Raw genomic sequence first — 27481 nt, forward strand, 5'->3', positions numbered from 1 at the left:
TTGACCAAGTCCATATGTGGTCTCGGTGAAGGTTGACTCCATATGAAAGTTTGCCTGTTGTGGGCTGTTGTGGCTACTGATGTTTATGTGTTTATCCTTAACTTTGATATGTTATTTTGATGGAAAATTGTTGCTTTTTTAATACATTTGACACCTTTTGGGTATTTTTTGGGGGGGTATCAGGTGGTCCATATCTTAATTATATTCATTGGGTTTTTTTCTCTATTAGGTCACTTTGTTTCTACTCTGGTGGAGGCCCGCAGCGGTCCTGACATGCAAATCGGTCGTCCGACCTGGGTATAGGGGCGAAAGACTAATCGAACCATCTAGTAGCTGGTTCCTTCCGAAGTTTCCCTCAGGGCAGCCGGCGCTCGAGTAAGCCGCAGTTTTATCTTAGCCGCAGTTTTTATTTAGTTGTCCTCCACCGGACGCCGAATGCCGACGCTCATCAGACCCCAGAAAAGGTGTTGGTCGATATAGACAGCAGGACGGTGGCCAGGGAAGTCGGAACCCGCCAAGGAGTGTGTAACAACTCACCTGCCGAATCAACTAGCCCTGAAAATGGATGCTGCTCACAGTGACACAAAATATTTGGCAAAAACGGGACAATTTAGTGAACTGGGGATTCTGCATCAAACTTTGCCATATATTCAGGGATCTAGCGCCGCATTGGAAAGGCCGATTTCCATCATCCATACATCAATGGAAAGCTTAGATTCTGTGCTTTCCAACTACACCAAGCATCCCAATGTAACCCAATTTGGCTGCGAACAGTTAAAGTTCTAATATGGTCAAAACCCAAGTAGATGTCATCATCGCATATGGGCCTTTTCAGGGATCATTTTACAATCCTATATTTAAAGCAATTACATTTTAAAACAACCTGGAGCAAAACAAAGCTTGTCCTTACCTCACATTTGCTGTAATATCTGACTTTAACATTGGTCATTGGTTGAACCAGAGGAGGATGACCCACCAGTGGACTTGACTCCTGATTGACAATCAAATGATTTTGTATAAAGTTGCAAATTTTACTTTTTCCCATATAAAAACAAACATTTGTCAGTTGGTGACTTTTGGTGAGGAGCATTTTTATGACTGTATGAATTTGTATAAAGTTACATAGTGTTTTTGTCATGAGACTAAATTTTTATAATTTTATAATATTTTTTTTTTTTACAGCAATGTAACTTAGCAGACACCATTTAAATGTGGTCAAATTCAGATAGTTTTATACATTTCCAACCAATAAAGAGCAAAACAAAATTAAGTTTGATCAAAATGTTTTATTATTCACAGCACTGAAGTACACTATTCATCTAAACACTCCAGGTGAAGGCCTTCTCCTCTAAAGGACCTTCTGTTGACGCCATAATCAAACAGCAACTCTTGATCAACGGCAATGTCCTTTGATGCCTTGAACAAAATGACGTGTTCCACACCCTTCTTCCCCATCAGTTCGCAGTGCTGTGGCTTCAGATTAGCCCTTTTTCTCGAGTGGTTGATGCGTCGCCCGAAAGTGTCTTTCTCTGGGTGGCACTCGCAGCGAGGGCTCTCGGTGTCAATGCAGTGTTGTTTGAAAAAAAAAACAGGAACGTCGGCTCACTGTCAGGATCCTGCATTTTCATACGGCCCTCTGCAGCTGTGATGAGTTTCCCATGGTAGTCACAGACAATCTCGCCTTTTGTGATGTAACGATGATCGGCCGGTTGTAAATTTTTGCAACCTCAGTTCCAAAGGAATTCCACTCCTGTTTCCTGGACATGCCACCGTGGCGGGTGGGGAGGACAAGAACATCCCCCACAAACAGCCACACATGTTCTGACTGACACGCGCACACGCACACACACACACAAGTCAGAACAGTAAAAGCCTTCTTAAAAACTTGACTTTCTTATTTTGCAACAGAACAATGAATTATGAAATGTTATGTTTGCCATTTGTGAAATGTTGACTCTACGAAATGTCATGAAAATGTTCCATTGCAGTGGCAGATTCTCCACTAAACTTTCATGTGTATGCACGTTTTAACAGTGTAAGCTAGGTAACATTTCATTTGAGGTATTCAATTGTACGTGTTGCATTGATTGAATTCTGACCTTAGAATCTCAACAAACATGGGATCCAGATTCAATCTGATTAGTCTACCAAAACCCTCTCCAAGCTGGTAACTTTCCACTTTGGTCTCACCGGACCCCTGGTGTGGAGGCCGCCGCCCTCCCAATATAAAAGCATGCTCCCTGCTTGCTTCGCTCTTTTTTTGGCTCCTTTTTGGCTCCCGCTATTTTCGCTGCTCTTTTGGCTCTGCTCTCTTGGGCCCCTGGCCCTTCTGTTCCTGCTGCCAGACAAAGAGCTAGCCCAGCTAGCTTAACCTCCAGCACACGGCAACGCACAGAAGCCATCGCGTGTTGCCACAGGAGCGGCGAAACACGCTGCTTTTGGTCCCTGCACAGGCTAAAACGGATGGTGCCTTTCTAGGCACCCTGAGGCCTCAACCAAAAAGGGCCTCTTCCCAGCCAGCAGGTTGACCCCGTGAAGCTCAGTTGGCCAGCCGGACGAATTCTGCTCCTCTTCTGAAGTTGAGTTTCCTTCAATTAATGAGCCAATTGATTATTAATTTAATAATTAACCATTATTGATTTAATAATTAATTGGACTGATTTCCCTTACAGTGAAGTGCCTCGAAGCCACCACACCTGTAAACAATAGGCGAGTTGGAATGAAGTCCTTACCAATCCCCTTTTCACCGAAATCTCTCAGTACCAGCCCCAACCATGTTTGCTTCTTGACTTTTTTCTTGACTTTTTTGTCCGTTTCAATGCTTGTTTTCACTTTGAGACAATATCCTTTGGCAAAGGACAGTTGCCAACGAAACCCTCATCGTCAATGAGTTTCTTCAACTTCGCAGCATCTGGCTTCCTGGAAGTGTAATATGCTGAAAAGAGAAATGATTCATTTATGAATTTATTTTTTCAGGCATTTGCACCAGCAAAAATAGACTGCCAATGATGTGATAGGACTACTTACAAAGCAGATATTGCTCCCTTTGTTCATACTGCTGCTTTCGCCACTCATCATAATTTGTCCTGTCTTCCGAAAAGCCAGCCTCCATTCTCATCTTTTTGGTGGGAGGCTGTCCCAACCTGGTTACGGGGAAGGCCTTGACGAACGCATCAAAGTCGCTCCACAAAGACTTGGTGTCCGTGGCTGACGGGCCGCTCTCTGGGGGCTTTGGTTGAGTGAAGCTGGAAAATCAAAGAAAGACAAGACATTACAATCTGAGCAAGCATCAAATGTGATTGTGATGCCCTGTGAAATTCTTACCCTGCCATCTCATCAAGAATGTCGGCAATTTCAACAACGCTTTGACTCGCCCGCATCCGGTAATGTTGTTCGGCCAAAGAAGTCAAATGCGCCAAATAATGGCTAACTTTCTCCTTTCCGCTTCTGTCTAATTGTTGGCCAGCCAGTGTTTCAATCGCTCTGCGAACCTCCTGGCTGCAGGACGGTTTGATGTGATAGCTGCCGGAAGCGGTTGCTGCAGAGGTCGACGCGGCAGCATCAGCATTGCGGATGTCAGGGTCCTGCGCTTGTGACACTGGTTCCATGTCTGACTCTTGCGGCATGTTTGACACAAAAAAGCCTAGCTCTACAAGCATTCTTGTAAGCGTATGGCGACACTTTCTGTGCGGAAATCTTTTCAGCAGGTCCAAGTAGTCGATGCGACGGCCATTGCGCAGCCATTCCTTTGTCGAGGCTTTGGCCTTCCTGACCTGAACTTCGACCTCCTCACGTGTGCTCTCCTTCATGCAAGCCTTGGTGAGATGTACAGAGATTTTTTCCTGAGGCTTGCAACACCGCAGACAGTAGACGATGTGACGGTCAGGAAGTCTAAAAGAATGACAAAAAATAAAAAAGGTCAATTCTAAAATTAGGCACAATTTGTCAGCTTCCAACTCAGGAATTAATTGTGCTCTTTGGACGAGACAATCAATTTTTTTAAAGTTACAAATTTTACATTTTAGTAATTGAGAAGACATTTATTCAATAATTTGTTAAAAAATAAAATACTCATGCAATTAAAAATAGATTTCTCTCAAATTACTTTTAGTAATTTAGTAATTTTAGTCATGATCTAGAGCACAATTATTCAATAATTAAAATAATACTAATGCAATTTAAAAGTACATTTCACTGAAGGATACACCAGCTCTCAAAGAAATACCAAGTCTTACCTCTTCTCACTTGCCATTGTAAAAATTCAGTAAAAGCAAAAAGCAGCACAGTCAGCAAAGAAATGTCCTGTCTTGATAAAAAACAGAGGGGAAATGCCCTGCTTTTACCTGCAGTATTTATATTCTTTTTTCCACGCCCATATTCATCGTTTACAACCAGCCAATCGGGTGGCAGATGTTGATCACCGGTGATGGGTCATTGAATTAGCAAATACAGTAATCCCGAATCGTTCAAGGGCAATTTGCATGCCAATTCAGCAGAAACTGGGTCAGAGCTTAAAAAAAAAAAAGTGCAAATAAAAAAAAAACATTTAAACAAGCCTACATTTAAAATAATTACAGTTTAAAACAGTTTGGACCAAAAGGAAAAAAAAAAAAAAAAAAAAAACTTTCCCACCAGTGGACATGACTCCTCAATGACAACCAAATAAATTTTTATAAAGTTGTAACAGGAGATTTCTCTCTAATGACTTTCACAATAGGGATCATTCTATGATCCTATATTTAAAGTAATTACATTTTAAAACAATCTAGAACAAAACAAAACTTGACTCCTCAATGACAACCAATTAAATTTTTATAAAGTTGTAACAGGAGATTTCTCTCATGACTTTCACAATAGGGATCATTTTATGATCCTATATTTAAAGTAATTACATTTTAAAACAATCTAGAACAAAACAAAACTTGTCCTTACATCACATTTGCTGAAATATCTGATTTTAATATTGGTCATTCGTTGAATCAAAGGAGGATGACCCACCAGTGGACATGACTCCTCAATGACAACCAACTAAATTTTTATAAAGTTGTAACAGGAGATTTCTCTCTAATGACTTTCACAATAGGGATCATTTTATGATCCTATATTAAAAGTAATTACATTTTAAAACAATCTAGAACAAAACAAAACTTGTCCTTACATCACATTTGCTGAAATATCTGATTTTAATATTGGTCATTCGTTGAATCAGAGGAGGATGACCCACCAGTGGACTTGACTCCTCATTAGAGAGAATATTACAAGGCCGCTTCTGTCAAAATTTGATGGATGACATTCTTAATTAGATTAGGGGGGTCATGTATGGGTCATGACCCCTCCCTAATGAAGATTAATGACCCTTTAATGACTTCCAGATGTCATATAATGAGGGTTAATGACCCTTAATGACTTCCTGATGTCATTTAATGAGGGTTAATGACCCTTAATGACTTCCTGATGTCATTTAATGAAGATTAATGACCCCTAATGACTTCCTGATGTCATTTAATGAAGATTAATGACCCTTAATGACTTCCTGATGTCATTTAATGAAGATTAATGACCCTTTAATGACTTCCAGATGTCATATAATGAGGGTTAATGACCTTTAATGACTTCCAGATGTCATTTAATGAGGGGTAATGACCTTTAATGACTTCCGGATGTCGTTTAATGAGGATGAATGACCTTTAATGACTTCCGGATGTCGTATAATGAAGATGAATGACCTTTAATGACTTCCGGATGTCGTTTAATGAAGATGAATGACCTTTAATGACTTCCAGGTGTTATATAATGAAGATGAATGACCCTTAATGACTTCCTGATGTCATTTAATGAAGATTAATGACCCCTTAATGAAGATGGATGATGTGTAGGTGGTGTTCCTACCTGTTTTTGCAGATATCATGGCTGACCCGGGTTCAAATGCTAATTGTTTGGTTAACTTCCGGATCCGGTGCACGCCCCCCTAGATTGAGTGAATAATGAATAATAATGAGATTGAATGACGTGATCGGAGGGAGTGGTTTAGTATGGGTAAAACCGCCGGGGGAAAAGTACTAGCCATTTCTATTATGGTGAAGGGGGAAAAGTAATATGAGGCCTTCGCAATGCCACACTCACTTCTCTGAAAAATTCTCAAGAGGTATCGGCTCTGAGCTTCCAAGATGAATCCAGGTAATTAACTCTTGATATTATCTATATATGTATATATACTCATACAAATGTGGCACTTATATTCACTTCTATTAATGTTTTTGCTATGAAATAAAAAACCCCTACATCTTAATGAAGCTTCTGGAAAAGCAAGCATCTTAGTGAGTGATTTATTTATTTAATGGAATGATGCATGACTTTATTTTTATACTTATAGCGTTTATTTTATTTTTAAGTTATGAGAGATTTTGGAATAAGTCTGTATTAATATGTATTTTTTGTTTTACTTTTATTTTAATTTTATAGAGTTAGGAGAGTTTTTTTTTTATTTTATTTTTTTTTTGAATGAGTGAATGAGTTCGTATTTCTTATTTTAAATTTGAATTTTTACAAAATTAGAAGCGTTGTTGGATGAAATTCAACTGTATTATTATTCAGCGTCACAAGGTGGCGATGTTGTGACAGGAATCCGGCGTAAGTATTTCTTTTTTTGAAACGTTTAGAGCTTTTTCTTGCTTTAAAATTAACTGTTAGTAATGGATATTTACAGAATTGAATGAGGATGTGAACGAGAGGGTTAGACAGCCGGAGATTTTCGTAATTTCTAGTGATGAGGAAGAATTGGATGACGAATTATCTGCAGGAGTGAACGGTAAATTTCCTTTTTTTTTTTAAATAAAATAAAACCTATGTATTACTATTTTTTAAATGAACCGGTAATGTTGTATGATTATAGGTGGTGATATACTGAGCGAGACGGTCCCAGAGACTGCTCAACCTGAGGTCATAATAATATCTGACGAAGAAGAAGAAGAAGGAGAAGAAGAAGAAGAGATATTAAGGCGTGAAAACGTGAGGGCCGAAGAGGAAGGTGAATTCGTCGGGTTTCCACCGATTGAAAGCGAATCTGAAATGGAAAACTCTGAGGGGGGTGACATGGATTTAGATAATGTAGGTCAAGGTTTGGCTGAAATTGTAAATGCCTTAAACGATGAGATCTCTATGCAAATCGAGCCTTTTCAAATGCCTGATGAAATCGGCGGCGATGATGGCGATCCGTTTGTGGCTATAAGACACATTGAGGATTTTATTGATTTCTTTAATCCTTTAGAGAGGGCTCTTGCACGTCTTAACCAGTCATCTTCAAACGACGAAGCCGTTGAGGACATACTTGAACCAGACATACATAGAAATGACCAACAGCAATCCTCTGTATCATTTTCACAACATTCCCAGCCACACCCACGCAATCAAATGCAATATGCAGAAGGTAGCAGCAGTACACATTGCCAGCAGACACTTGTGTCAAATACACAAAACTTTCAATACCAACCATACACGCACAATCAAACGCAACAGACAGAAGCTGGTGGTAGTAGTACACCAGCTAGACAAGACCTCCAACAACAGTCTCGGGTACATCGACACATTCAAGCAGAACATCCCCCAGCACCAACCCCCAGTACACAATCCACCTTGCAACAATCTTCAGACACAAACAGACAGGTGGGGGGACAAGTTAGGCGTCCGAATTTTAACAACTTGGAGATAAGACGACGTCTAAATACAACGAGACCCGAAGACCCCCTTGATTTTGCAGCCTTCTACACAAACATTGGCAATAATTTGAATGAAGCTGTGCAGGAGGTAATCAGATCGACTAGTCGCGGTGATATAGTCCAAGCAGAAATAGTGGGTGAAAATGTGAGGGAGCACTGTTACCTAGATGCTGTTAATGACCCGAATGACGTAACTGACGCAGTCCATAATTTGCTAGATCGCATCGCACAATCTAATACAGAGGTACTGGCCGACAATAGTCTAGAACTTGTTGTACAGATTGTATTTGATGTTAATGGCGGAGGAGGTGCCAAACGCAAACTAATTTTGACTACAAATGATGAAATGGTTCAAAAGAAGAAGAGATGTTTGTACATAACGTATGACAAAAATGATAAATTATGCTTTGCTAGATCGTTAGCATACCTGCTTGACGGATCGTTGACTGTTGATCAGGCTACACAGAGGGCTCGTTATTTACAGCAAAGCGTGGGGTTGACTTGTGAGACTGCCGTTAGTCTGAGGGATGTACACAAATTTGAAACGCTTGTGAAACGCAAAATCGTTATAGCTTATAGAGCGGATTGCGAACGCCCCCTGTCTTTTTTTGAGACGCAATACCCCAAATCAGAGGACTCAGTGTTCTTACTGCTATTAGACGGACACTATTATGGAATAAAATCGGTTAAGGAGTTCATAGGGAAATCCTACTTTTGCAGTCATTGTTACAAAGGGCATAAAAACCAAGAACAACATAGTTGTGAGGGGCATTGTCACATCTGTCTCGACCCTACCTGCAAACAACAACCGTTCAAAGCCATTCATTGTAACGATTGTAACAAAATATGTCAGAACGAGAGTTGCTTCGTTAAACACAAAGAACGCAGACAGACCTCAAAATCCGAGACTAGCAACTGTGAGAAATACAAAAAATGTAGCGAATGCAGTGTGGAATATTACGTCAAATCACAGGGGGAGAATGTTAAACATAAATGCCCTCAAGCCAAATGCACAGTATGTGGAGAGGTTCTACCTAAGGGCGGTGATGAGGCGAGAGGAAACCCTCATCTGTGTTACATGCAGCCTCTAAAACCGGAAGCGCCTTGTAAACAAATAATTTACTACGATTTTGAAACATTCGTAGGTGCTGACGGTAAACACAAACCCTACCTAGTGTGTACCAAATCGACAAAGGGGTTGGAAAAACATTGGTTGGGTCTTGATTGCGTCGAACAATTTCTTGATTATGTCAGGAACCCTCGTTTTGAACAGTCTAAACTAATCGCTCACAACGCCAAAGGTTTTGACGCTTACATCATTCTAAACAAAATGGTAGACATGGGGGTTAATGTCAGCGTCATTATGCAAGGGAGCAAAGTCATTTGTTTCTCAGATACGGACTACAAACTGGGGTACATCGACTCCTTGTCCTTCCTCACGATGCCCCTCAGCTCCTTGCCTAAAGCTCTAGGTTTCATCGATCAAACTAAAGGGTATTTCCCCCATGGCTTTAGCTCTCTAGACCATTTAAATTACATCGGTCCCTACCCTGATCCAAAATATTATGGGGTAGAGCGTATGTCGACGGTCCATCGTACAAAGTTTTTTGAATGGTACGAGGTAGCGTGTAAGGGAACCTTCAATTTTGCTCAGGAAGCTCTAATGTACTGCAGAAATGATGTGAATATTTTGGCGACAGCTTGTGAGAAATTTAGAGAGGAGTTTCTTAATGCGACTGGTACAGACCCGTTCAATTCTGTAACTATCGCCTCCTCCTGCATGAAGGTGTTCCGGAACAATTTCCTAACACCTAAAACATTGGCTATTACGCCGACCGATAATTACATACAACAATCCAAATCATTCTCACACGACTCGATCCAATACCTAATGTGGGTGGCGCACAGCCAAAAAATACCTATTATTCACGCCTTAAACAAGGGGGAGGTCAAGATCGGGCAGTACTATGTAGACGGGTACACTTTGATAGACGGCGTAAAATATGTATGGGAATATCTCGGATGTTTCTATCACGGATGCCGTGAATGTTACGATCCTACTCAAAAGTGTCCTATGAGTAAACGACCGTTTCAAGAAAAGTTTGACAGGGTTAAAAAGAAAATACAGGATCTAAAAGTCAAGCACGGTGTACAGCTTGTGTTGATGTGGGAGCATGAGTGGCTGCGGTTAAAAAAGTCAAATCCGGATATAAGAGAGTTCTTGCGCAATTCAAAATTCCCTGAGCCTCTTATACCACGTAAAGCTCTTTTTGGAGGGAGAACGAATGCCTTCGTGTTACATTATACGGCTGCCCCCGGTGGACGTGTAATGTACGTCGATGTTACATCGCTTTATCCTTTTGTCAACAGCACATGTGCCTATCCGTTAGGACATCCTACCATCATTCACGACAATTTCGATGACCCCCAAAAGTATTTCGGGTTCATCAGAGCTAAAGTCAACCCTCCACGAGGCCTCTATTTCCCCCTGCTGCCCTACAAAACGGCAAGAGGTAAACTGGTGTTTACACTTTGTCGCACGTGCGCAGAACTTAACAATCAAGAAAGTTCGTGTTCGCATAACGATGACGAGAGAGCCTTAACCGGTGTTTGGGTTATGCCTGAATTCAACAAGGCTCTCGAGCTGGGCTACACCGTATCACAAATTACGGAGGTGTGGCATTTTGACTCGTCGAGTAGCGACGTCTTCAAAGCATATATCGATACATTCCTTAAAGGGAAGCAAGAGGCCTCGGGGTATCCTTCCTACGTCGTTGATCAGGCAGGTAGGGAAAAGTACATCGAAAACTATGAGACTCACCAAGGTATTAGACTAGACCCCTCAAAAATAAATGTGAATGCGGGTAAGAGGCAGGTGTCTAAATTATGCCTCAACAACTTTTGGGGCAAATTGGGACAGCGTGATAATTTGGATAAAACAGAGATTGTAAGCAGCACAGAACGCTTCTTTGAATTGTTATTTTCGGGGTTGTACGAGATCAAAGCCTTTCACTTCCTCAACGATCAAAGGTCGATCGTGCAGTACAGCTACCACCGACGTTGCAACGTCCCCCCCTCCAAAACCGCTAACATCTTTGCAGCATGCATGACCACGGCTTATGCACGTCTAAAAATGTACGCATATTTGGAGCGACTGCAGACGAGTGTTTTGTACACCGACACGGACAGCCTCGTCTATGTAGTCAAAGACGGCGAAAGTCCTTTGGAATTAGGTGACTATTTGGGGGATTTGACTGACGAGTTGGGAGGAGATAGCATTCAGGAGTTTGTTTCAGCGGGTCCTAAAAGTTACGCCTACCAAACTAGGAACAGCATGAAAACGGTAATGAAGGTAAAAGGTATCACACAGACCCATGACACTTGCAAACGCGTCAATTTTGACAGCATCAAGAATTTAGTCGAAGGGTACATTGACTCATCAGGCACACAAACCAGAACGATTGAAACGCCTCAACACACTATCGTGCGTAACAAAAAGGGTTTTCACCTAAAAAACAGGTCATTCATGAAAAAGTTCAGGGTAGTATATGACAAGAGACGTCTTATCCCCCACGGACACACCCTGCCTTTCGGTTATTAGTGTGTTTTGTGAAATGGAGTTGAATCAAGTTGATTTTGATCCGAGGCTTCAACCCCCCTTTTCTTGTTTAATATCTGGACCAAGCGGGTGTGGAAAAACATATTTTGTAAAAAGTATCTTGGAAAATTGTAACCATGTTATGAAAAGTCTTCCTGACAATGTTGTATGGATCTACACTTCTTTTCAACCTCTGTACGAGGAACTTCAAAAGCTGAATAAAAATATTAACTTTGTGAAAGGTCTCCCTGATTCTTTTGAGGATGAAAGTTTGTTTCCAGCGCGTCAAAGTCATTTGGTTATTCTGGACGACGTCATCTTTCAGGCGTCGGACCACCCTGAGGTGGTAAGAATTTTTACCCAATATAGACATCATAGGAATATGAGCGTCATCATGTTAACGCAGAACATTTTTCATCAAGGTAAATACAGCCGGACAATCAGCCTCAACAGTAATTATATGGTGTTGTTTAAAAACCCGCGTGATAAATTACAAACGAGTGTTTTGGCTAATCAGATATTTCCCTCAAAGAAAAAGTATTTTTTGGAAAGCTTTGAAGACGCTACCAAAGACGCTCACGGGTATTTATTAGTGGATTTAACCCCGACATGTCCAGATCAATATAGACTGAGGACGGGCTTACTAGCTCATCAGTGGCCTACCGTCTACATACCCAAGACTTAATAAGATGTCGAAGCTTTTAAAAAGAAATGCTCCGCTGCTCAAAACTTTGTTTCACGCCAAGCCCAAGAAACGTAAAGACATACTTTTGCGCGGTCCCGGTAGCTTGGTGAAAGCTCTCTGCGAGATTGCTCTAAATCTCTTAAAAGGTCACATACCGCTGAGTCCTTCGCAGTATAAGAGGCTAAAAAAGCAAAAGAAGGTGATCAGAGAATTGGCCGATAAGAAAAAAAGTCTGAAGAAAAAACGTGCGGTCTTGATTCAAAAGGGTGGTTTTATCTTACCCTTGTTGGGGGCATTCGCCCCTGTCCTCGGAAGTCTTTTAGGCGGTCTAATAAATAAATAAACTTTAACCAACATGAGTTTGAGAACAGCTCAGAAAATGTTTCTTGTCTCACCTCACCAACTGGAACGTTTAAGCAGGCCGGAACCAACCATTCGAGAGACGGCGGAGCGTAATTTGGATTTTAAAATGAAGGAGGTCCTAGAAGATAGTTCTCTAGACCAGTATGAGAAAATTAAAAAGTACCAATCCTTGATGCAACGATATTTAGGGTTGCTCAAACAAGGGGAAAACGAACGACGACCAATCAACCTGACTCTACCTGCTGAGACATCAAACACATCCCCATCAGATGAAGCGACGGGTTTGGAGAATGAAGCCTGGCTCGACATCGTCCAAACAATCCCTCCTCGTTACCGTAAAAACGCCGATTATGTTTTAAGAAAACTGTCTACCGACGAAAGAGGTTGGACTCCTCGCAGCGAATTCATCTTCAGAGGTAAGCCCGTCAGAGGATCCCACATGACTGATTTACTCAAACATCTCATCGGCAAGAATGTTTCATCGCAAGGTCCTAGAGGTTGGAGCGAGTTTCTACACACCCTCTCAGAACTCAATATACCCGAAACAACGGTTTCTAACCCACATGCACGCGAGGAGTTGAGACGTCTAAAAAACGGCTCATATATACCTAATCCCATTGTTAAGGAATCTTCAAACGGGAAAAAGAAAAGAAAACGGACTGCTTCGACTATAAAGTGGGAGGGGTTTTAAATATGACACTTATTTTATGTAAGGAAAAACACATCACTATGTATTGCCTTTTAAATTGCTTTTATTGAATAAATGATTTGAAAAACATAATCCGTTACAGACAATGACATTTTTTAAATTTGTTGAAAGAACATGATTTTTGTCCTCCGCATGGTTTGCAAGTAAAAAACCGGTGTCGCCGAACAAAAGCAGATACCATAGCATCATTCTTGATTACATCGTCGGTGTAGCAGTCCATCACATCCTGGTAAGACTCTCCACACCCTCTGTGGCTCAGGTAGTACACACAATGAGGGCCGCAGGCCGCTGACAGTTCGTGTTGTAACTGGCGATTATGGTAAATTATACGGTTAGAATACTTTTCCAGAAAAGACTTTATACTTTGTGGGTAATATTTAAAATCAGGGGGAAAGCCGAAGGGGTCGAAAAAAGATGCAGAGTCGTCCTTTTCCAAGGTGAGAGCCAACCAATGTTCTCCGGGTTTAGAGCGGGGGTGTGTATTAACTATATAGTATATGGGGGGCGAGGGTTTCAAGGAGGATAACTCGTCCGAAGCGTAAACGCCTCCAAATAAATGTCCTTGTAAACGTGTCATCAAACTCTCCAATTCCCTTCCGTTCATCTCCTCAGTAATAGTCCATTAACACTTCCCTCTTCGAGTTAATTTCTAAAATAGAGTCATAACAAGCGTACACAATAAGTGTGGCGGTATGGGGAAGCGGGGTCCTGAATCTCATCTCCAATCTGAGTGTACCGCTGGACACAGGGGATAAAGCCTCTGTGTCCTGGCTAGGATTTAGATTAAAGGCAAACAGAGCATAGCCTTGTTGAAAGTCTTCGTGGTCTATACTTAGAGGTAAATCTTTTAAAAACCTCCCCGTCGAGGAAAACAAGTTATGAATCTCGCGCACTGCGTTTCCTGCGTTAAATTGGGGTTGAAACGCCTTAGATGGGATCTGCCGCCCTTCTTGAGTTAGGGCTAGGTATTCAATATTGTGGTGGGCAAAGTTAAAAGGATTTAAATTCTTCCGCCCCACAAAAGCGCTGTGATTGACGAGTGCTAAAACCACATACTTTGGCGTATGTCCCAAAAAGAGATTGTCTTGATGGCAGATCCTCGATAACTGGGGTATAGAGTAAGTCTTTACGTTGATCCTCGATAGGGGGTACAGCGCGTTGTCTTTGTGGAGAGCCGCTGCGTGACCCAAAGAAACGGCCGGTGCGACCGCTACTTTTTTTTACAAAAAGGGTGGCTCCTATTATCTTCAGAGAGCAATCAGCGTCGGGGGGACTCATTAAACAAAAATCATCGCTGGCTCTTGTTAGCTTTAGCCTTAGATCCACGTTATTTAAGAGGTATCTCTCACAAAAGAAAATATCCGAGTGAATGGGGCCTAGGAGTTGAAATTCCCTGGACCCCTCAATCAATTGGGCTCTGTGAACCAGCCCTTCATTAACATCGTTGCCCGTGAGCGATGTTGAATCCATCCGCCCTCGTGTATCTTTGAAGAACATGGCTGTGCTAAATTGGCTTTTGAGAGAATCCTCTGAAAAGTTTAACAATGTTTCAATCATAGCTCTGTAAGGGTGAGTAGCGCTTGATTGTGAGATGAGTCTATCCCCTAATGTAACATCTACTTGGGTAAAGATTGTGTTTAACGGATAGTTAATGATGCCTACGTGGTCGGTGGGGCCCAGATGAGAGCCGTCTCTGTGTGTTACTCGCAAACGCAGGTAAAGCATTGTGTCCGAGAGATCCATATATTTAGAACCGTCCCCCGGTATGAAGAATTCAATGGGTCCTTGCTCCGTCAAAGCTGATAAGGGTGAAATTTCGACGTATTGGCTTTGTTCTATCGAAAGTTGGGTCATTGGGGGTGAGAACAAATCTAATTCCGACAGAGTGCATTCTTGCGACTTGTGATGTAAAAGAGCCATTTTCGTCAGATTGTTTAAGAGAAAATGTCGGCGTTGCTTCTTCGGCGCTTCCTTCTTGAGACTGATTTCCTTTTGACTGCACGCCTACGCTTTTTATGAGTAACCAGTCTCTGACCTATCGGTCTCCTCGAAGGTCTTCGAGCCAAAACCATTAACCCGGATCCATCTTGATTCTTTTCTCTTCTCTGTATTCTTTCCATCGCACGTCCTGCTACATCCATGGCAATATTTTTAGCCGCCGACTGCAGGTGAGGTTTCGCTACTGTAAAACCTTTTTTGACTAAAGGTACGACAAAACGGAAAAGTTTAGAAAAAATGGAGCCCAAACCTCGCCCATATTGCACAGGGGCCCCGTGAAAACCCGGAAGCGACCCTCCTGCTTGGGTTTCGTAATAATTAACAAAGCGATACAGGTCAGGGTGTGTCTCCATCACGACCATTGTTTTTTACCTCGGTTTAAAATGCAGGGTAATAATTATCTTTCCGTATTTAAAATTAACCGGCTGATTCTGATCCGTCTTAATCTGTATTCCTACTTCTTCAATATGTCTCCTACTAATAGGCAGGTAGTAAGCAGGGTTGAAAGTTTTAAAAATAAACTCCCCGTATCTCCCTTCGATCGGAACAGTCCTCAATAACGGAGCATAGGCATCCCCTACCGTCTGGTGTTGCACCACGTCTGTATAAACGTATAAATGGTATTGACCCGCCTTTATATCGGCTGGGTACGGGGCAGGTAACCAATTAGGTTTTATAGTAAACCATTGTCCTTCCTTCATACCAAGTATGTAAGCCAACGGTGCATTAAAGCGGATCTTATAACATCCGGTTGACGACATCCAAAGAAATTTCCGCATATTAATATCGTAATGGAGTAAAATTTGGTTGCCTATTTTATTTTTTATAATATACAGAACCGCCTCTCGTAGCTTGTCAAGATCTTCATATTCCCCGGATGTAATATCTAAGGTGTGGGTTACAAATTCGTTTTTATCAGACCCCCTAGCTGTCTCGGAGTTCTTTGCATCCTTAGCTTTGGAAAGCGTCATATCTTTTATATAGAAAGTAGTCTAGTTTTCGGGTACGTTTATCCAACTACGAGGGTATGAAATCTCAGTCAGGGCCACCTCCCAACTTCCTTCGAGATCAATGTGTTGGGCCAAATTCACTCTGAACTGTGAGATTGTGTTGTCCGTATACACATCCATACTAGCGTTAGAAGGTAGAGTAACGTAGAATCCTCCATCGTGTAAGGGATCCATGATACTTCTGATACAAGTTGTATTTGAAACTCTTTTTTAAACGTCTACAATCTGAGAAGCGGGGACCCAGCTATCGAATTTCGAGGGCCATCCCTTCCAACGAACGAGGAATTGTCTCTGCCCCCTCACCGTGCGCCTTTTAAGGATTTTCTCAATATGGAATGTGTGGTCTTTTGATACGCTCACCTTCTGTAATTCACCTTCGTAAAACGATCCTTCTATGACATCCCCGTCATAATCTTTCAGTTTGTAGACGGGTGGAAAACGAGGAAGACATTCAGATATGGTAAACAATTCGTCCGTAAAGCTCTGCTCGTATTTTTTATCAAACACTCCTCTTAATTTAGATATCCTCACCACATCTCCTGTTTTAAAACGCATTTTTAATTTCCCACTTTGCTCTATCGGCATATTACCGTATAGATTCTGGAAAACCTGTTGAGTATTTCCGTCAGTAACTTGATTGGGCTTCATTTTTATACTTTTATGGTAGCTTTCGTTATAACTACTTACTAAATCTTGTACGACGTCGATATACCTGCGTGTGTTTCTGGCCGTAAAATATCTCCACATTCTAGTTTTTAAAGTTCTATTAAACCTTTCAACAACCTGGGCTTTCAGATCACTGGCAGTAGCAAAATGAACAATGTTGTGTTTTTTCATCAGGTTCTGAAAATGTCTGTTAAAAAATTCTTTACCCGCGTCGGTCTGTATTTTTCGAGGCGTCCCACTCTCAGACAAAACAGATTCAAAAGCTTTAACTACCTGCGGAGCCGTCTTATCCTTCAAAATGCGTACGTAGGCTTTTTTTGAAAAAACATCGATGACGGTCAGTAAATATTTAAATCCATCGTTGACGCCAGCCAGGGCCTGCATATCGCAGAGGTCTGCCTGAAATTGATTCAGCGCCCTTGGGACAAAAACCCTGTTTCGTGGGAAATTGATTCTAGCGGGTTTGTGTAAGGTGTAGGCATCTTGCTCGATTAAGAAACCCCTGACTCGATCACGATTTACTTTTTTACCCGTAACATCCTGTACACCTAAGTGTAAACGCTCTACACCACCAAAACTGGCCGGGTGTGAGGCATCGTAGTAAAGCTTCTCCATACACTTCCTCTCAGCCATCATCATCAGAAAATGAATTTAAATGATATATGCAACGATTATTTATTGATAAATTCACACAGACATGACTTCTTTTGTTTTTTTTTGGGTTTATTACATGATTTCCATAGTATAATCATACACAATAGTAAAAATGATTACATGCATAATGCTAAAAGGCAATACTAAGAATTAATATACTCAAGGACTCAGGATAAGACATAGGGACTAACTTTTAATTCAACGACGGTTTGAAATTCATTTAATTCAACAGGTAAGTCTAAAGGGTAGTTATTTTCTAGACAGTATTTTGCAGAATCAACAAACAGAGTCAAAATTGTTACCAGGTGACCTACACCCACGTCATCACACCATGCATCCAGAACGGCTTTAATTGTATTGGCCAAACCCAAATGACTCTCGTTCACAACACGTCTGACGAAACAATCCCAAGATACATGAAATAGCGAATGAGACAATGATCTGACTTTTTGCATAATCAACAACATTTTGTCAATTCGTCCGTCTCGGTCAGAAGTATGTAGAATGGTTCTCTCCAGAATGTCCGCCCAATTACACAAACCGTAATATCGAAACAACAATTTTCTGAAGATATTCCCCATCGTGTGTCTCTATTTAGAATTGTAGTACTTGTCCAGCAGAGTCTTGAGGTCGTTCGACAGCGATCCGGGGCCTTCAAGGGCGTCCAGTTGCTCGAGCTTGTCGAGTATCTTCTTCTCTTGCTCGAGATCTAGCAGGACAATCTCGGCCGCTGTCTTGACCTTCTTAATGTCGGTAGTCAGATGAAGCAAGTTCAACATGTAATGAATGCTGGGGAGGAATTTAGGCGTGCACAACAATGCTATCACACGATGATAATGTTTCCTAAAATACTCATCATCGTCTATTTCTAGACACTGGTGCTGCCTCTGGCTGGGATGGTTGATTAAACAGCCATTACATTCATCTCTACTGTATTTAACTATAACTTGATTGAGGAGATGTCCTATAGTCTGTTTTATACAGTTGTACTTATCCCGACACAGCCAACTGTCCGGGGGCCCGTTCCAGACAAGGTCCCAGTCCTTGTCAAGGTTTGTAGGTGAAGGCAAGGCTGTTGGCGGGCACCCCTCCACAACGTCCCCGTCAGAGGTTAGTTGCTGCTGAGGCTGCTGCTGCTGAGACTCCTGAGGCTGCTGAGGAGGTAGGTGTTCGTGCCGGGTATTGAGTTCCTCAGGAGTCATCAGCAGTTGTGAATACTCCAGCGAGGCAATGTACTCATCGGTCAGCTGCACTTCTTGAGAGTTCTCCGGCGGAGGGGTGTTCTCGTCGGCAGTCGCGGGGTACTGAGAACAGTCCAACTGCTCTCGCTCAAGGTGGGTCGCGGCTGCCTCAACGTCCTTTCCCTCCTCAAAGTCAGAGCTCTCTGTCTGCGTACCTTTTGAGACTTTAAGCCGCGATCCTTCCACACTCCGGGCACCCAGAGGCGTCCACGATGTTGCCAGGCGTCTGGAACTCTGTCTGGTAGGAGGCATCGTTGTCGTCGTTGGCTTTTTCAGGCAAAGTGTAGTCCGGCTGGAGACTCCTGCTCTTATATTACATAGGGGCGGTTATATGGGAGGGATTTGTTGTAAAGAGGCGTATTTTCCCATTGTCTAAGTGGTAGGGGGGCTGTCCTTGAGGGGGGTTGGCTTATGACGTCAGAGTAGGCGGTTCAGAGGGGCGTTGACTACTCAAACGTCAACGCCTTCCTTACACCCACAATGTTTCGCCAATGCCGGCTGTCCAAAAAGAGGGTGGAGATTTTTTCAGAGTGCGCATCCATCCTCTCATTCCATTCAGCCAACGGTAGGGTCAAAACCCTCAAAAAAACACCACATTCAGTGTTAAATGCTTCCAAAGTAAAAAAAACAGTTCATTCTGATTTGTGCGATCACCAGTCTCTATCAGGTTGTTAGAATCAATTTTCACCTTAAAAAACCAACGACCTGTAGGCGTTGTCCTCGAGACCCATGTAAATGTTAAAACATTCCATGGTTCAGACGACTTCATACATTCTTTCAACACTCGAGGTACCAGTTGATTTAATATACCCCAGTCATTAGAGTTTAGAGTCCCATAGCCACTAGGTGATGTATTTTCAACACCGTCCATGCTAAAATACAGACACAGCTCACCCATCTCGTAAAGGAAGCGGTATCCCCATGAGGCAGATGGATCCAAAGACCATATTTCCTCCAAAGACTCTGCGGGGGGTTTCTGAATACGTCGCAAAAACATCTGCTTCTTACGCGGCGCATCCAAAATCGAGTCGGTCCCAGTGCGTCCCATCTGCACTGAAACATTTGTCTCGCTGATTACATTGATTTTCCCCGCCATCCTCGCTGTAGCTCTATCGGACTGTTGAAGCGCTTGTTATATCCTTTTTACCCATACTAAACCACTCCCTCCGATCACGTCATTCAATCTCATTATTATTCATTATTCACTCAATCTAGGGGGGCGTGCACCGGATCCGGAAGTTAACCAAACAATTAGCATTTGAACCCGGGTCAGCCATGATATCTGCAAAAACAGGTAGGAACACCACCTACACATCATCCATCTTCATTAAGGGGTCATTAATCTTCATTAAATGACATCAGGAATTCATTAAGGGTCATTCATCTTCATTATATAACACCTGGAAGTCATTAAAGGTCATTCATCTTCATTAAACGACATCCGGAAGTCATTAAAGGTCATTCATCTTCATTATACGACATCCGGAAGTCATTAAAGGTCATTCATCCTCATTAAACGACATCCGGAAGTCATTAAAGGTCATTACCCCTCATTAAATGACATCTGGAAGTCATTAAAGGTCATTAACCCTCATTATATGACATCTGGAAGCCATTAAAGGGTCATTAATCTTCATTAAATGACATCAGGAAGTCATTAAGGGTCATTAATCTTCATTAAATGACATCAGGAAGTCATTAGGGGTCATTAATCTTCATTAAATGACATCAGGAAGTCATTAAGGGTCATTAACCCTCATTAAATGACATCAGGAAGTCATTAAGGGTCATTAACCCTCATTATATGACATCTGGAAGTCATTAAAGGGTCATTAATCTTCATTAGGGAGGGGTCATGACCCACACATGACCCCCCTAATCTAATTAAGAATGTCATCCATCAAATTTTGACAGAAGCGGCCTTGTAATATTCTCTCTCTCATTGACAATCAAATGAATTTGTATAAAGTTGTAACAGGAGATTTCTCTCTAATGACTTTCACAATAGGGATCATTTTATGATCCTATATTAAAAGTAATTACATTTTAAAACAATCTAGAACAAAACAAAACTTGTCCTTACATCACATTTGCTGAAATATCTGATTTTAATATTGGTCATTCGTTGAATCAGAGGAGGATGACCCACCAGTGGACTTGACTCCTCATTGACAATCAAATGAATTTGTATAAAGTTGCAAATGTTACTTTTCCCCATAAAAACATAATTTTAGTCACGATTGAGAACAAATTCATTCAATAATTTTTTTTTATTTTTTTTTTTATTGCGGAATGGACGAAGTGAGCGTTTAAAATGCAGCTGTCCAAAACCACTTATTTCGCTGAAACTATGCAGTATGCAGTATTAGGAAGCTAATATTTCAGCATCGCCTGCACGGATTTCGGCCAGATATGTCTCAAATTGAAGCTGAGATTCCCAACTTTCTAACGAGGTCAAAGACGTCCAGAAATAACGTCGTCCCGAGCGACAGACGCCATTTTGTTTTGAGCTATTTCAGCCACCTTCAAAAACAGCCTGTTTCTCTCAAATTACCCTCAATTTCTGGGCTTAGAATGCAGGAAATAATGGTTCAATTTGGGCGAAAAATGTTAAATCAAAGGGGAGAATCTGGCCTTTCCAACGAGGGCCAGCATGTGAAAATTGGACCTTCTGGGGCTGAGAAAAAGGCCTTTTTATTTGGTCACATTCTGCTGTATCCCCCCCTATTGTTATGGTGCGGAAATAAGCACAATTGCGCGGCTGTTTACTTTTGAAATAAGGCACTGATTGTGGTAATCAATATAGCAAATTAAAGGGGAGAATTTCAGGTTTTTAACGAGCCTAAACTCGTGCGGAGTGGACGTTGTTTGGCCGAGTAATGAGCGTGTAAATTGCAGCTGTCCAAAACTGCTTTCTATTACGCTGAAACGGAGCAGTATTAAGAGGCTAATATTTCAGCATTGCGTGCACGGATTTCGGCCAGATATGTGTCAAATTGAAGCTGAGATGCCCAGCTTTCTAACGAGTTCAAAGATGTCCAGAAATAACGTCGTCCCGAGCGACAGACGCCATTTTGTTTTGAGCTATTTCAACCACCTTCAAAACCAGCCTGTTTCTCTCAAATTACGCTCAATTTCTGGGCTTAGAATGCAAGAAATAATGGTTCAATTTGGGCGAAAAATGTCTTAAATTAAAGGGGAGAATCTGGCCTTTCCAACGAGGGCCAGCATGTGAAAACAGGCACACGCTCATCTGAAAGGTCAGGATCCAAATCCGGCATATACTCGTCATCCTCCAAATCGGTGTGATTGTCGTGATGATCTATCGTCTTCCCGGTAGTCGTCCTCGCTTGAAGCGGCCGGCGGAGCGTCGCTCAACGGCTGCTCGACGCGTTTCTTCGACGTGAAACTTGATCGCCGCCATCATCCTTTGATGGCGATGCTTTTACAACCGAAAATAACTCATCTAAGTGTTAACTGTTTTGTTTTTCTGTCCATCACTCGCACTCTTTCTTCCTCCACGGCTTCTGCACCCCAGCCCCCCTCCACCCGTCAACGCATACACTTCCTGTTTTTAGGTTTGTTTGTTTTTCTACGTGATCCTTGCGTGATCGTGGCTGTATTTTATAGTTGTTGCCACCCGCTGGCCGTTGTTAACGTCGCAGTCAAGCCTGATCCTTCACTCAAAAGCTGCGTCAGACCCTAATGTATACACTATCATAAAAAAAGCCTTATGACGTATATATACGTCATGTGTAGGCAGGGACAATGACGCTTATGACGTTCATATACGTCATATGTAGTAAGAGAGTTAAACATGGAAAATGTAATATATAAGGCACAGTGCATATGAATGGACATTTACATGTACACATGCCAGCCAGATTATAGCCGTCAGATAGTTTTAATCTGCAGCCCCTTGTCAGGTTAATGTAACATTTTAAATACAAATCAATTTCAAAATACACAAGTACACTGATCATTTGTTCATTCAGCAGTAGAAATGATTTCTGCACCATTTAAATGTAAATTCAGCAATGAGATCATATCAAGCTTCATTCATCACTGCTATTCTCACCAGCACACTCGTGCCTCTCAGCTTTAGCCTTACTTGGGAATCTTTGAACACATACTAAGCAGGCAAAAGGCTTCTCTCCAGTGTGGGTTCTTGTGTGTCTTTTTAAGTCTCCCTTCTGAAAGACACTTTGACCACAAACTGAGCAGGCAAAAGGCTTCTCTCCAGTGTGGCCAATCACATGTCTTTTCAATATTTTCTTGTAGGCAAACGTTCTTCCACAATGAGAACATTTCCAACGTTTGTTGTCAGTGTGACATGTCACATCACCGTCAGACTGTTCATCGTCATCAGTGGGAGAAGAGTGTGACAAGTCGTCACCATCTGACATTGGAGCGAAACAGCTGTCTGCTTGTGATCCTACACTTCATCACCTTCTCTTGTCATTTGTTGACTTGAGCTCCTGATCGGAGGCTCCGCCCATTTCTTTTCTCCATAATGACCTTCACATTCAGTCTTCAAATGGACACCAGTTACGGGCACCTCTGTGAAATTAGGGATGTCACAATATTGGCGATATCGCGATATTGTGGTATTAAAAAGGACACGATATCATCATCGTCATGTTTGCGATAGTAAAAACAGCTCATCTCTGTTCAAAAACATTATTTTCTGCCTGCGTCTGCCGAATACAGCATTATGAACTACATAGACCATGATGCTTTGCGCCGCCGCTGAGCCAATAGGAACACACGGCGCACACAGAGAATTCGAGATGGTGGAGAGTGGCGAACCTTCTGAGATGGCTTTAGAAGAAAACACGGCAATTGAGATTAAAAATGCTCCGCAAACTTTTAAATCAGATGTGTGGAAGCACTTTGGTTTCTCCGTTGCAACAAACGACAAAGGGACAAAAGTCACCGACCGAGGGCTTGCAGTATGCAAGTACTGCCACGTTCAAATACGGAACACATCGGGTAATACAAGTGTGGCAGAATAGATGCCCCTTACCACAAGGGGGCAGAGTGCCCCTAATTAAGCAGGTGCCTATAAATAGGTCAGCGCAGCGCCAGTCTGTCTTTCCTCCACTTCCTTTGCCTCCTTGACGGAGTTGACAGACGTGCGCTGATGTGGTCTGTGTGCGGGTGGTGTCGGACCCAAGTGAAGGTATGCGTGCTTTTGTTGACTTGGCCCATTCATGATTTTAGAAACTTAATCTAGTACTGCTTGGTTACAGCAACGTGGCATATGTTGGAGCGTGACTGTTCCCTGGTGTCCGGGTGGGTGCGCGGCGCTTCCTGCAGGTAGGGCGTTGGCTGTCGGCCTTGTGCAAGGGCGGGGCAGGGGAACAAGCTTTAATTGCTTTTACCCTGTTGTCCAGCCATTAAATTGTGGAGCCGCGCTGGGTATCTCCTCCCCACGCCGTGACCTTGCTATTGTGCGCTCCTGTAAGGAATATGAATTCCTTTTTTTTTTTTTTTGTATTAGTTGGGAAGACCTTTTTTTTTTTTTTTCTAATTAATTTGTAATTGATTAATTTGTCTTCCAGTTTGGCACTACCCCGGGTTATACTGTTGTCTTGGCTTTTTAACATCTTAAAACTGGATTTTAAACACGTTACCTTCCTGACAACTTCCCCTCCTGTCTGGGCGGTGACCTGGGTCAGCTGAACTGTTAGGACCGACCCAGGCGAAGTGTTGCAGCCGCGGAGCCCTTCTAATTCCTTTAACATTTTTATCTGTTTGGATTCTTTGTTTTATATTAATAGTTTTTTTTGTTAGTTTCTTTTACCAGTATGGGTATTTTATATGTTTACGATTGTTTTTATTTTTGCTCTGCCAGATGACTTTGGGTGAAGCGGTGTGGGTTGTTTGCTTTTTTTAATTTGTGTTTTTTTATCGTTGCCAGGTACTGAGGGCACCTTGCGGCAGCGGTCCCCCTGGTGGTGGTCCCGTTTTTCCCACTTATTTGGTTTGCTGTGTCACGGGTGCTGTGTAGTGTTTGGAGTTCCCCCTTTTTTTTTTGGTACCGCTGTCGTGGTAAGTCCCCCAGTCCTGTGGTGTTTTTAGCAGTCCCACACCACTTTCTTTTGTTGTCAGGTTGTTGTCTTTTTTTTTTTTTAAGCTTTTAATTTGTTAATAAACTCAGAATATTTTGGAGTCACATCTTGTCCTGTGGATGTTTAACCTGCGTGCCTTTTAGTTGTGAAGCGTGTTTTAGACTCCTGGGGGTGCAAGTCCCCAGGTGGCGTTGTCCCCCACTAATTAAGCCACTTTGCCACAATCTGGCGTTGTCGGCAGGATCCACTATTAAAGGACAGATGTGATTTCCAAAAGAGAAAAAAATAAATAAATTCTTATTGTTGGTCTACTTTTTTTATTTTGTGTGTGTTGATTATTTTATTAGCATAAGCCAAGACAGCAGCCATAATCAGAATTATTTTTTTTAGAATTTTTTTTTTTTTTTTCTCTCTCATCCTAGTGGAAACCTGGGTGAGGGCATGGAGGAGGAAGTACAGCAGCTTCGGGAGCTTGTTCTGCAATTGAAGGCAGACAATGGGCGTCTGCTTCGGGAGCGTGGCGTGCCTCATTCGGGCCCCAGTGGGGCAGTCTCTGGGTCTCCTGGTCCAGCCGTTGGTGCTCCACCTGTTGTAACTGAGCGGTTGGTGGTTATACCTAGAGAGCGCAGATGTCCCATGTTTAATGGCAAGTCGAGCATTAGTGTGTCTGAGTGGGTTGAGGAGATAGAGGCATACATGCGGGCCCGGCACCTCTCGGCTGCGGACCAGGCCCTCTTTATTATTGACCATTTGGAAGGAGAGGCACGAGAAGAAATTAGATTCAGAACAGCTACAGAACGAGATGACCCAGTTTGCATTCTTGCAATTTTGCGAGAGTTGTATGGTCAAACTCATTCCTACATGACTCTGCAACAGGCCTTTTTTGCTAGACAGCCGCAGGAAGGTGAGTCGCTGCAGGAGTTCTCTTTGGCCTTGTTATCTCTTATGCAACCTATACAGCAGAGTGCACCCAATGGGATGCCAAATGCTGATGTTTTGCTTCGTGACCAGTTTGTAGAGCATGTGCTTGACAGTTCCCTGCGTCGTGAGCTGAAGCAAATGGTCCGGCGTCAGCCTACAGCTTCCTTGTTGGAGGTGCGAAGTGAGGCCATAAGGTGGGAGAGGGAGGGACGTCCGGGAGGTTCTCGGGGGCGTAGCTACTCTCTTCCATCTGGTCACGGTCTTCAGTTTCGTGTTCAGGGCAGTTCCGTTCCATCCCCTGTTGCTGCTCCCCATGGGCCCAGTCTTACGGAGCTGATGGACCTTTTGAAGCGCCAACAAGGGCAGCTGGATGAGCTAACACGCTCGGTTGCCGCCTTGCAGGCTCCCCAAACTCTGAGTCGGGTGTCACAAAACAATGTGATTTGCCGTAGGTGTCAACAACCTGGACACTTTGCCCGCCAGTGTGATGGCGAGCGCGTCCCCTTTCGTGCCCGTGCTCATTCTGTCGCAGGTTTAGCTATCAATCCTCCTAGACCTTTGCCTGCTCAGTAGTCGGAAAACTGATGCCTGCTGAGTTGTTGAGCCAAAGCTCAGTAGGGGAATCTCCAGGCTCCATAGACTGCAAACCGACTAGCCTAATGTCATCTTGTCCAAGTGTTTATGTTCTTATGGGTGATGTCTCAGTGTTGTGCTTGGTGGATACTGGGTCCATGGTATCCACTATAACTGAGAGCTTTTTCCAGCTGCATTTTGCCCCATGGGGTTATGATCGCTTGCGGTCTTGTCACTGGCTACAGCTGCGTGCAGCTAACGGCCTAGCCATCCCATATGTTGGCTATTTGGAGCTTGATGTGACTCTTTGTGAGAAGGTAATACCACGTTGTGGTGTCTTGGTAGTCAAGGACCCACCTGGAGCGGCCTCCTCACCCCCGGGAGTCCTGGGGATGAATGTGATCCGACGCTGCTATCGACATCTTTTTGGGGCATATGGTCGGTCTTTGTTTGAGTCACCCTCTGTGTTGTTGGCCCCTGATCAAATCGTTGAGGCCCTTCAGAAGTGCCACCAGGTTGCTGTACAGGCTCAGGAAGACCCTACCGGTTCAGTTAGGGTGCAAGGTAAACGAGCTATTCGTATCCCTGCTGGCTTCATGAAAATGGTGGCTAGTACCTGCTCCTCACATTTTGAGAACCAGACTGTGCTCTTTGAGCCCCCTGATTCTGGCTTGCCAGCGGGGTTGCTGGCATCTCCATGTTTGGTCCAGGTTGTCCAGGGTATGGTTCAGGTTCCAGTGGTAAACGTGGGAACCATGGATATACTTCTGTACCCACGGACTTCTCTTGGTGTTCTCAGAGGGGCTCAGGTTGTTAGCCTACCCACGGGGGTAAGCGAAGTGCAGCCTTTCACGGCTACAGTCTCTTTGCAAGAATCCACCATTTCAACACCTAAAGAGGCCCCTCAAGTGGATCTGTCAATGCTGACGGGAGAGGAGCAGGTTGAAGTAAGATCAGTGTTGCAAAAGTATAGCTCTGTCTTTTCAGTTCATGATGGAGATTTGGGCTGTACTAATCTAATTTCCCACAATATTCCACTCCTTGATGACGTTCCAGTTAGACAAAGATACCGTCGCATTCCTCCCTCAGAATATGAGGACGTGAAGGCCCACATTAACCAGCTGTTGGAGGCTCAAGTCATTAAGGAAAGTAGTAGTCCTTATGCCTCACCTATTGTCTTGGTCCGGAAGAAGGATGGAAGCCTGCGCTTGTGTGTTGATTACCGCCTCCTTAACAGCAAAACCCGTAAGGATGCTTTCCCACTGCCACGCATT

The 27481-nt window shown here is 42.9% G+C and overlaps 1 protein-coding gene and 1 long non-coding RNA gene across 5 annotated transcripts; one reads left to right on the forward strand and one right to left on the reverse strand.

Annotated features, from left to right (window-relative positions):
- Positions 1 to 1266: 1266 nt before the first annotated feature.
- On the reverse strand, positions 1267 to 22785 carry LOC144004143 (uncharacterized). 4 transcript variants are annotated; one of them, XM_077501125.1, is made up of 4 exons: positions 22751 to 22785; positions 3325 to 3891; positions 3028 to 3245; positions 1267 to 2935 (listed from the first exon to the last, which is right to left on the reverse strand). In XM_077501125.1, the coding sequence occupies exons 1-4, from the start codon at positions 22768 to 22770 to the stop codon at positions 2829 to 2831; spliced, it is 912 nt and encodes a 303-aa protein (XP_077357251.1). In that variant the 5' UTR covers positions 22771 to 22785; the 3' UTR covers positions 1267 to 2828. The 4 variants fall into 4 exon arrangements, with proteins under 4 accessions (XP_077357251.1, XP_077357254.1, XP_077357255.1 ...); XM_077501128.1 differs by lacking the exon at positions 22751 to 22785 and adding an exon at positions 5012 to 5236 and having other exon boundaries at positions 3325 to 4927; XM_077501129.1 differs by lacking the exon at positions 22751 to 22785 and adding an exon at positions 4236 to 5236.
- LOC144003885 (uncharacterized) lies at positions 5691 to 9197 on the forward strand. Its single transcript, XR_013279122.1, has 3 exons — positions 5691 to 6630; positions 6707 to 6808; positions 6893 to 9197. It is a non-coding gene; the product is annotated as an uncharacterized LOC144003885 (long non-coding RNA).
- Positions 22786 to 27481: the final 4696 nt, after the last annotated feature.

The sequence above is a fragment of the Festucalex cinctus genome, chromosome 16 (genome assembly GCF_051991245.1).
Source record: "Festucalex cinctus isolate MCC-2025b chromosome 16, RoL_Fcin_1.0, whole genome shotgun sequence".
Lineage (NCBI taxonomy): Eukaryota > Metazoa > Chordata > Actinopteri > Syngnathiformes > Syngnathidae > Festucalex > Festucalex cinctus.

Coding starts and splice junctions, on each gene's coding strand:
- LOC144004143 (XM_077501128.1), bottom strand. CDS start 4,040: ATGTCTTCTCAATTACTAAAATGTAAAATTTGTAACTTTAAAAAAATT. Junction 3,246..3,324: donor ATTCTTGATGAGATGGCAGG/GTAAGAATTTCA, acceptor TTGATTTTCCAG/CTTCACTCAACCAAAGCCCC. Junction 2,936..3,027: donor AAGGGAGCAATATCTGCTTT/GTAAGTAGTCCT, acceptor TTCTCTTTTCAG/CATATTACACTTCCAGGAAG.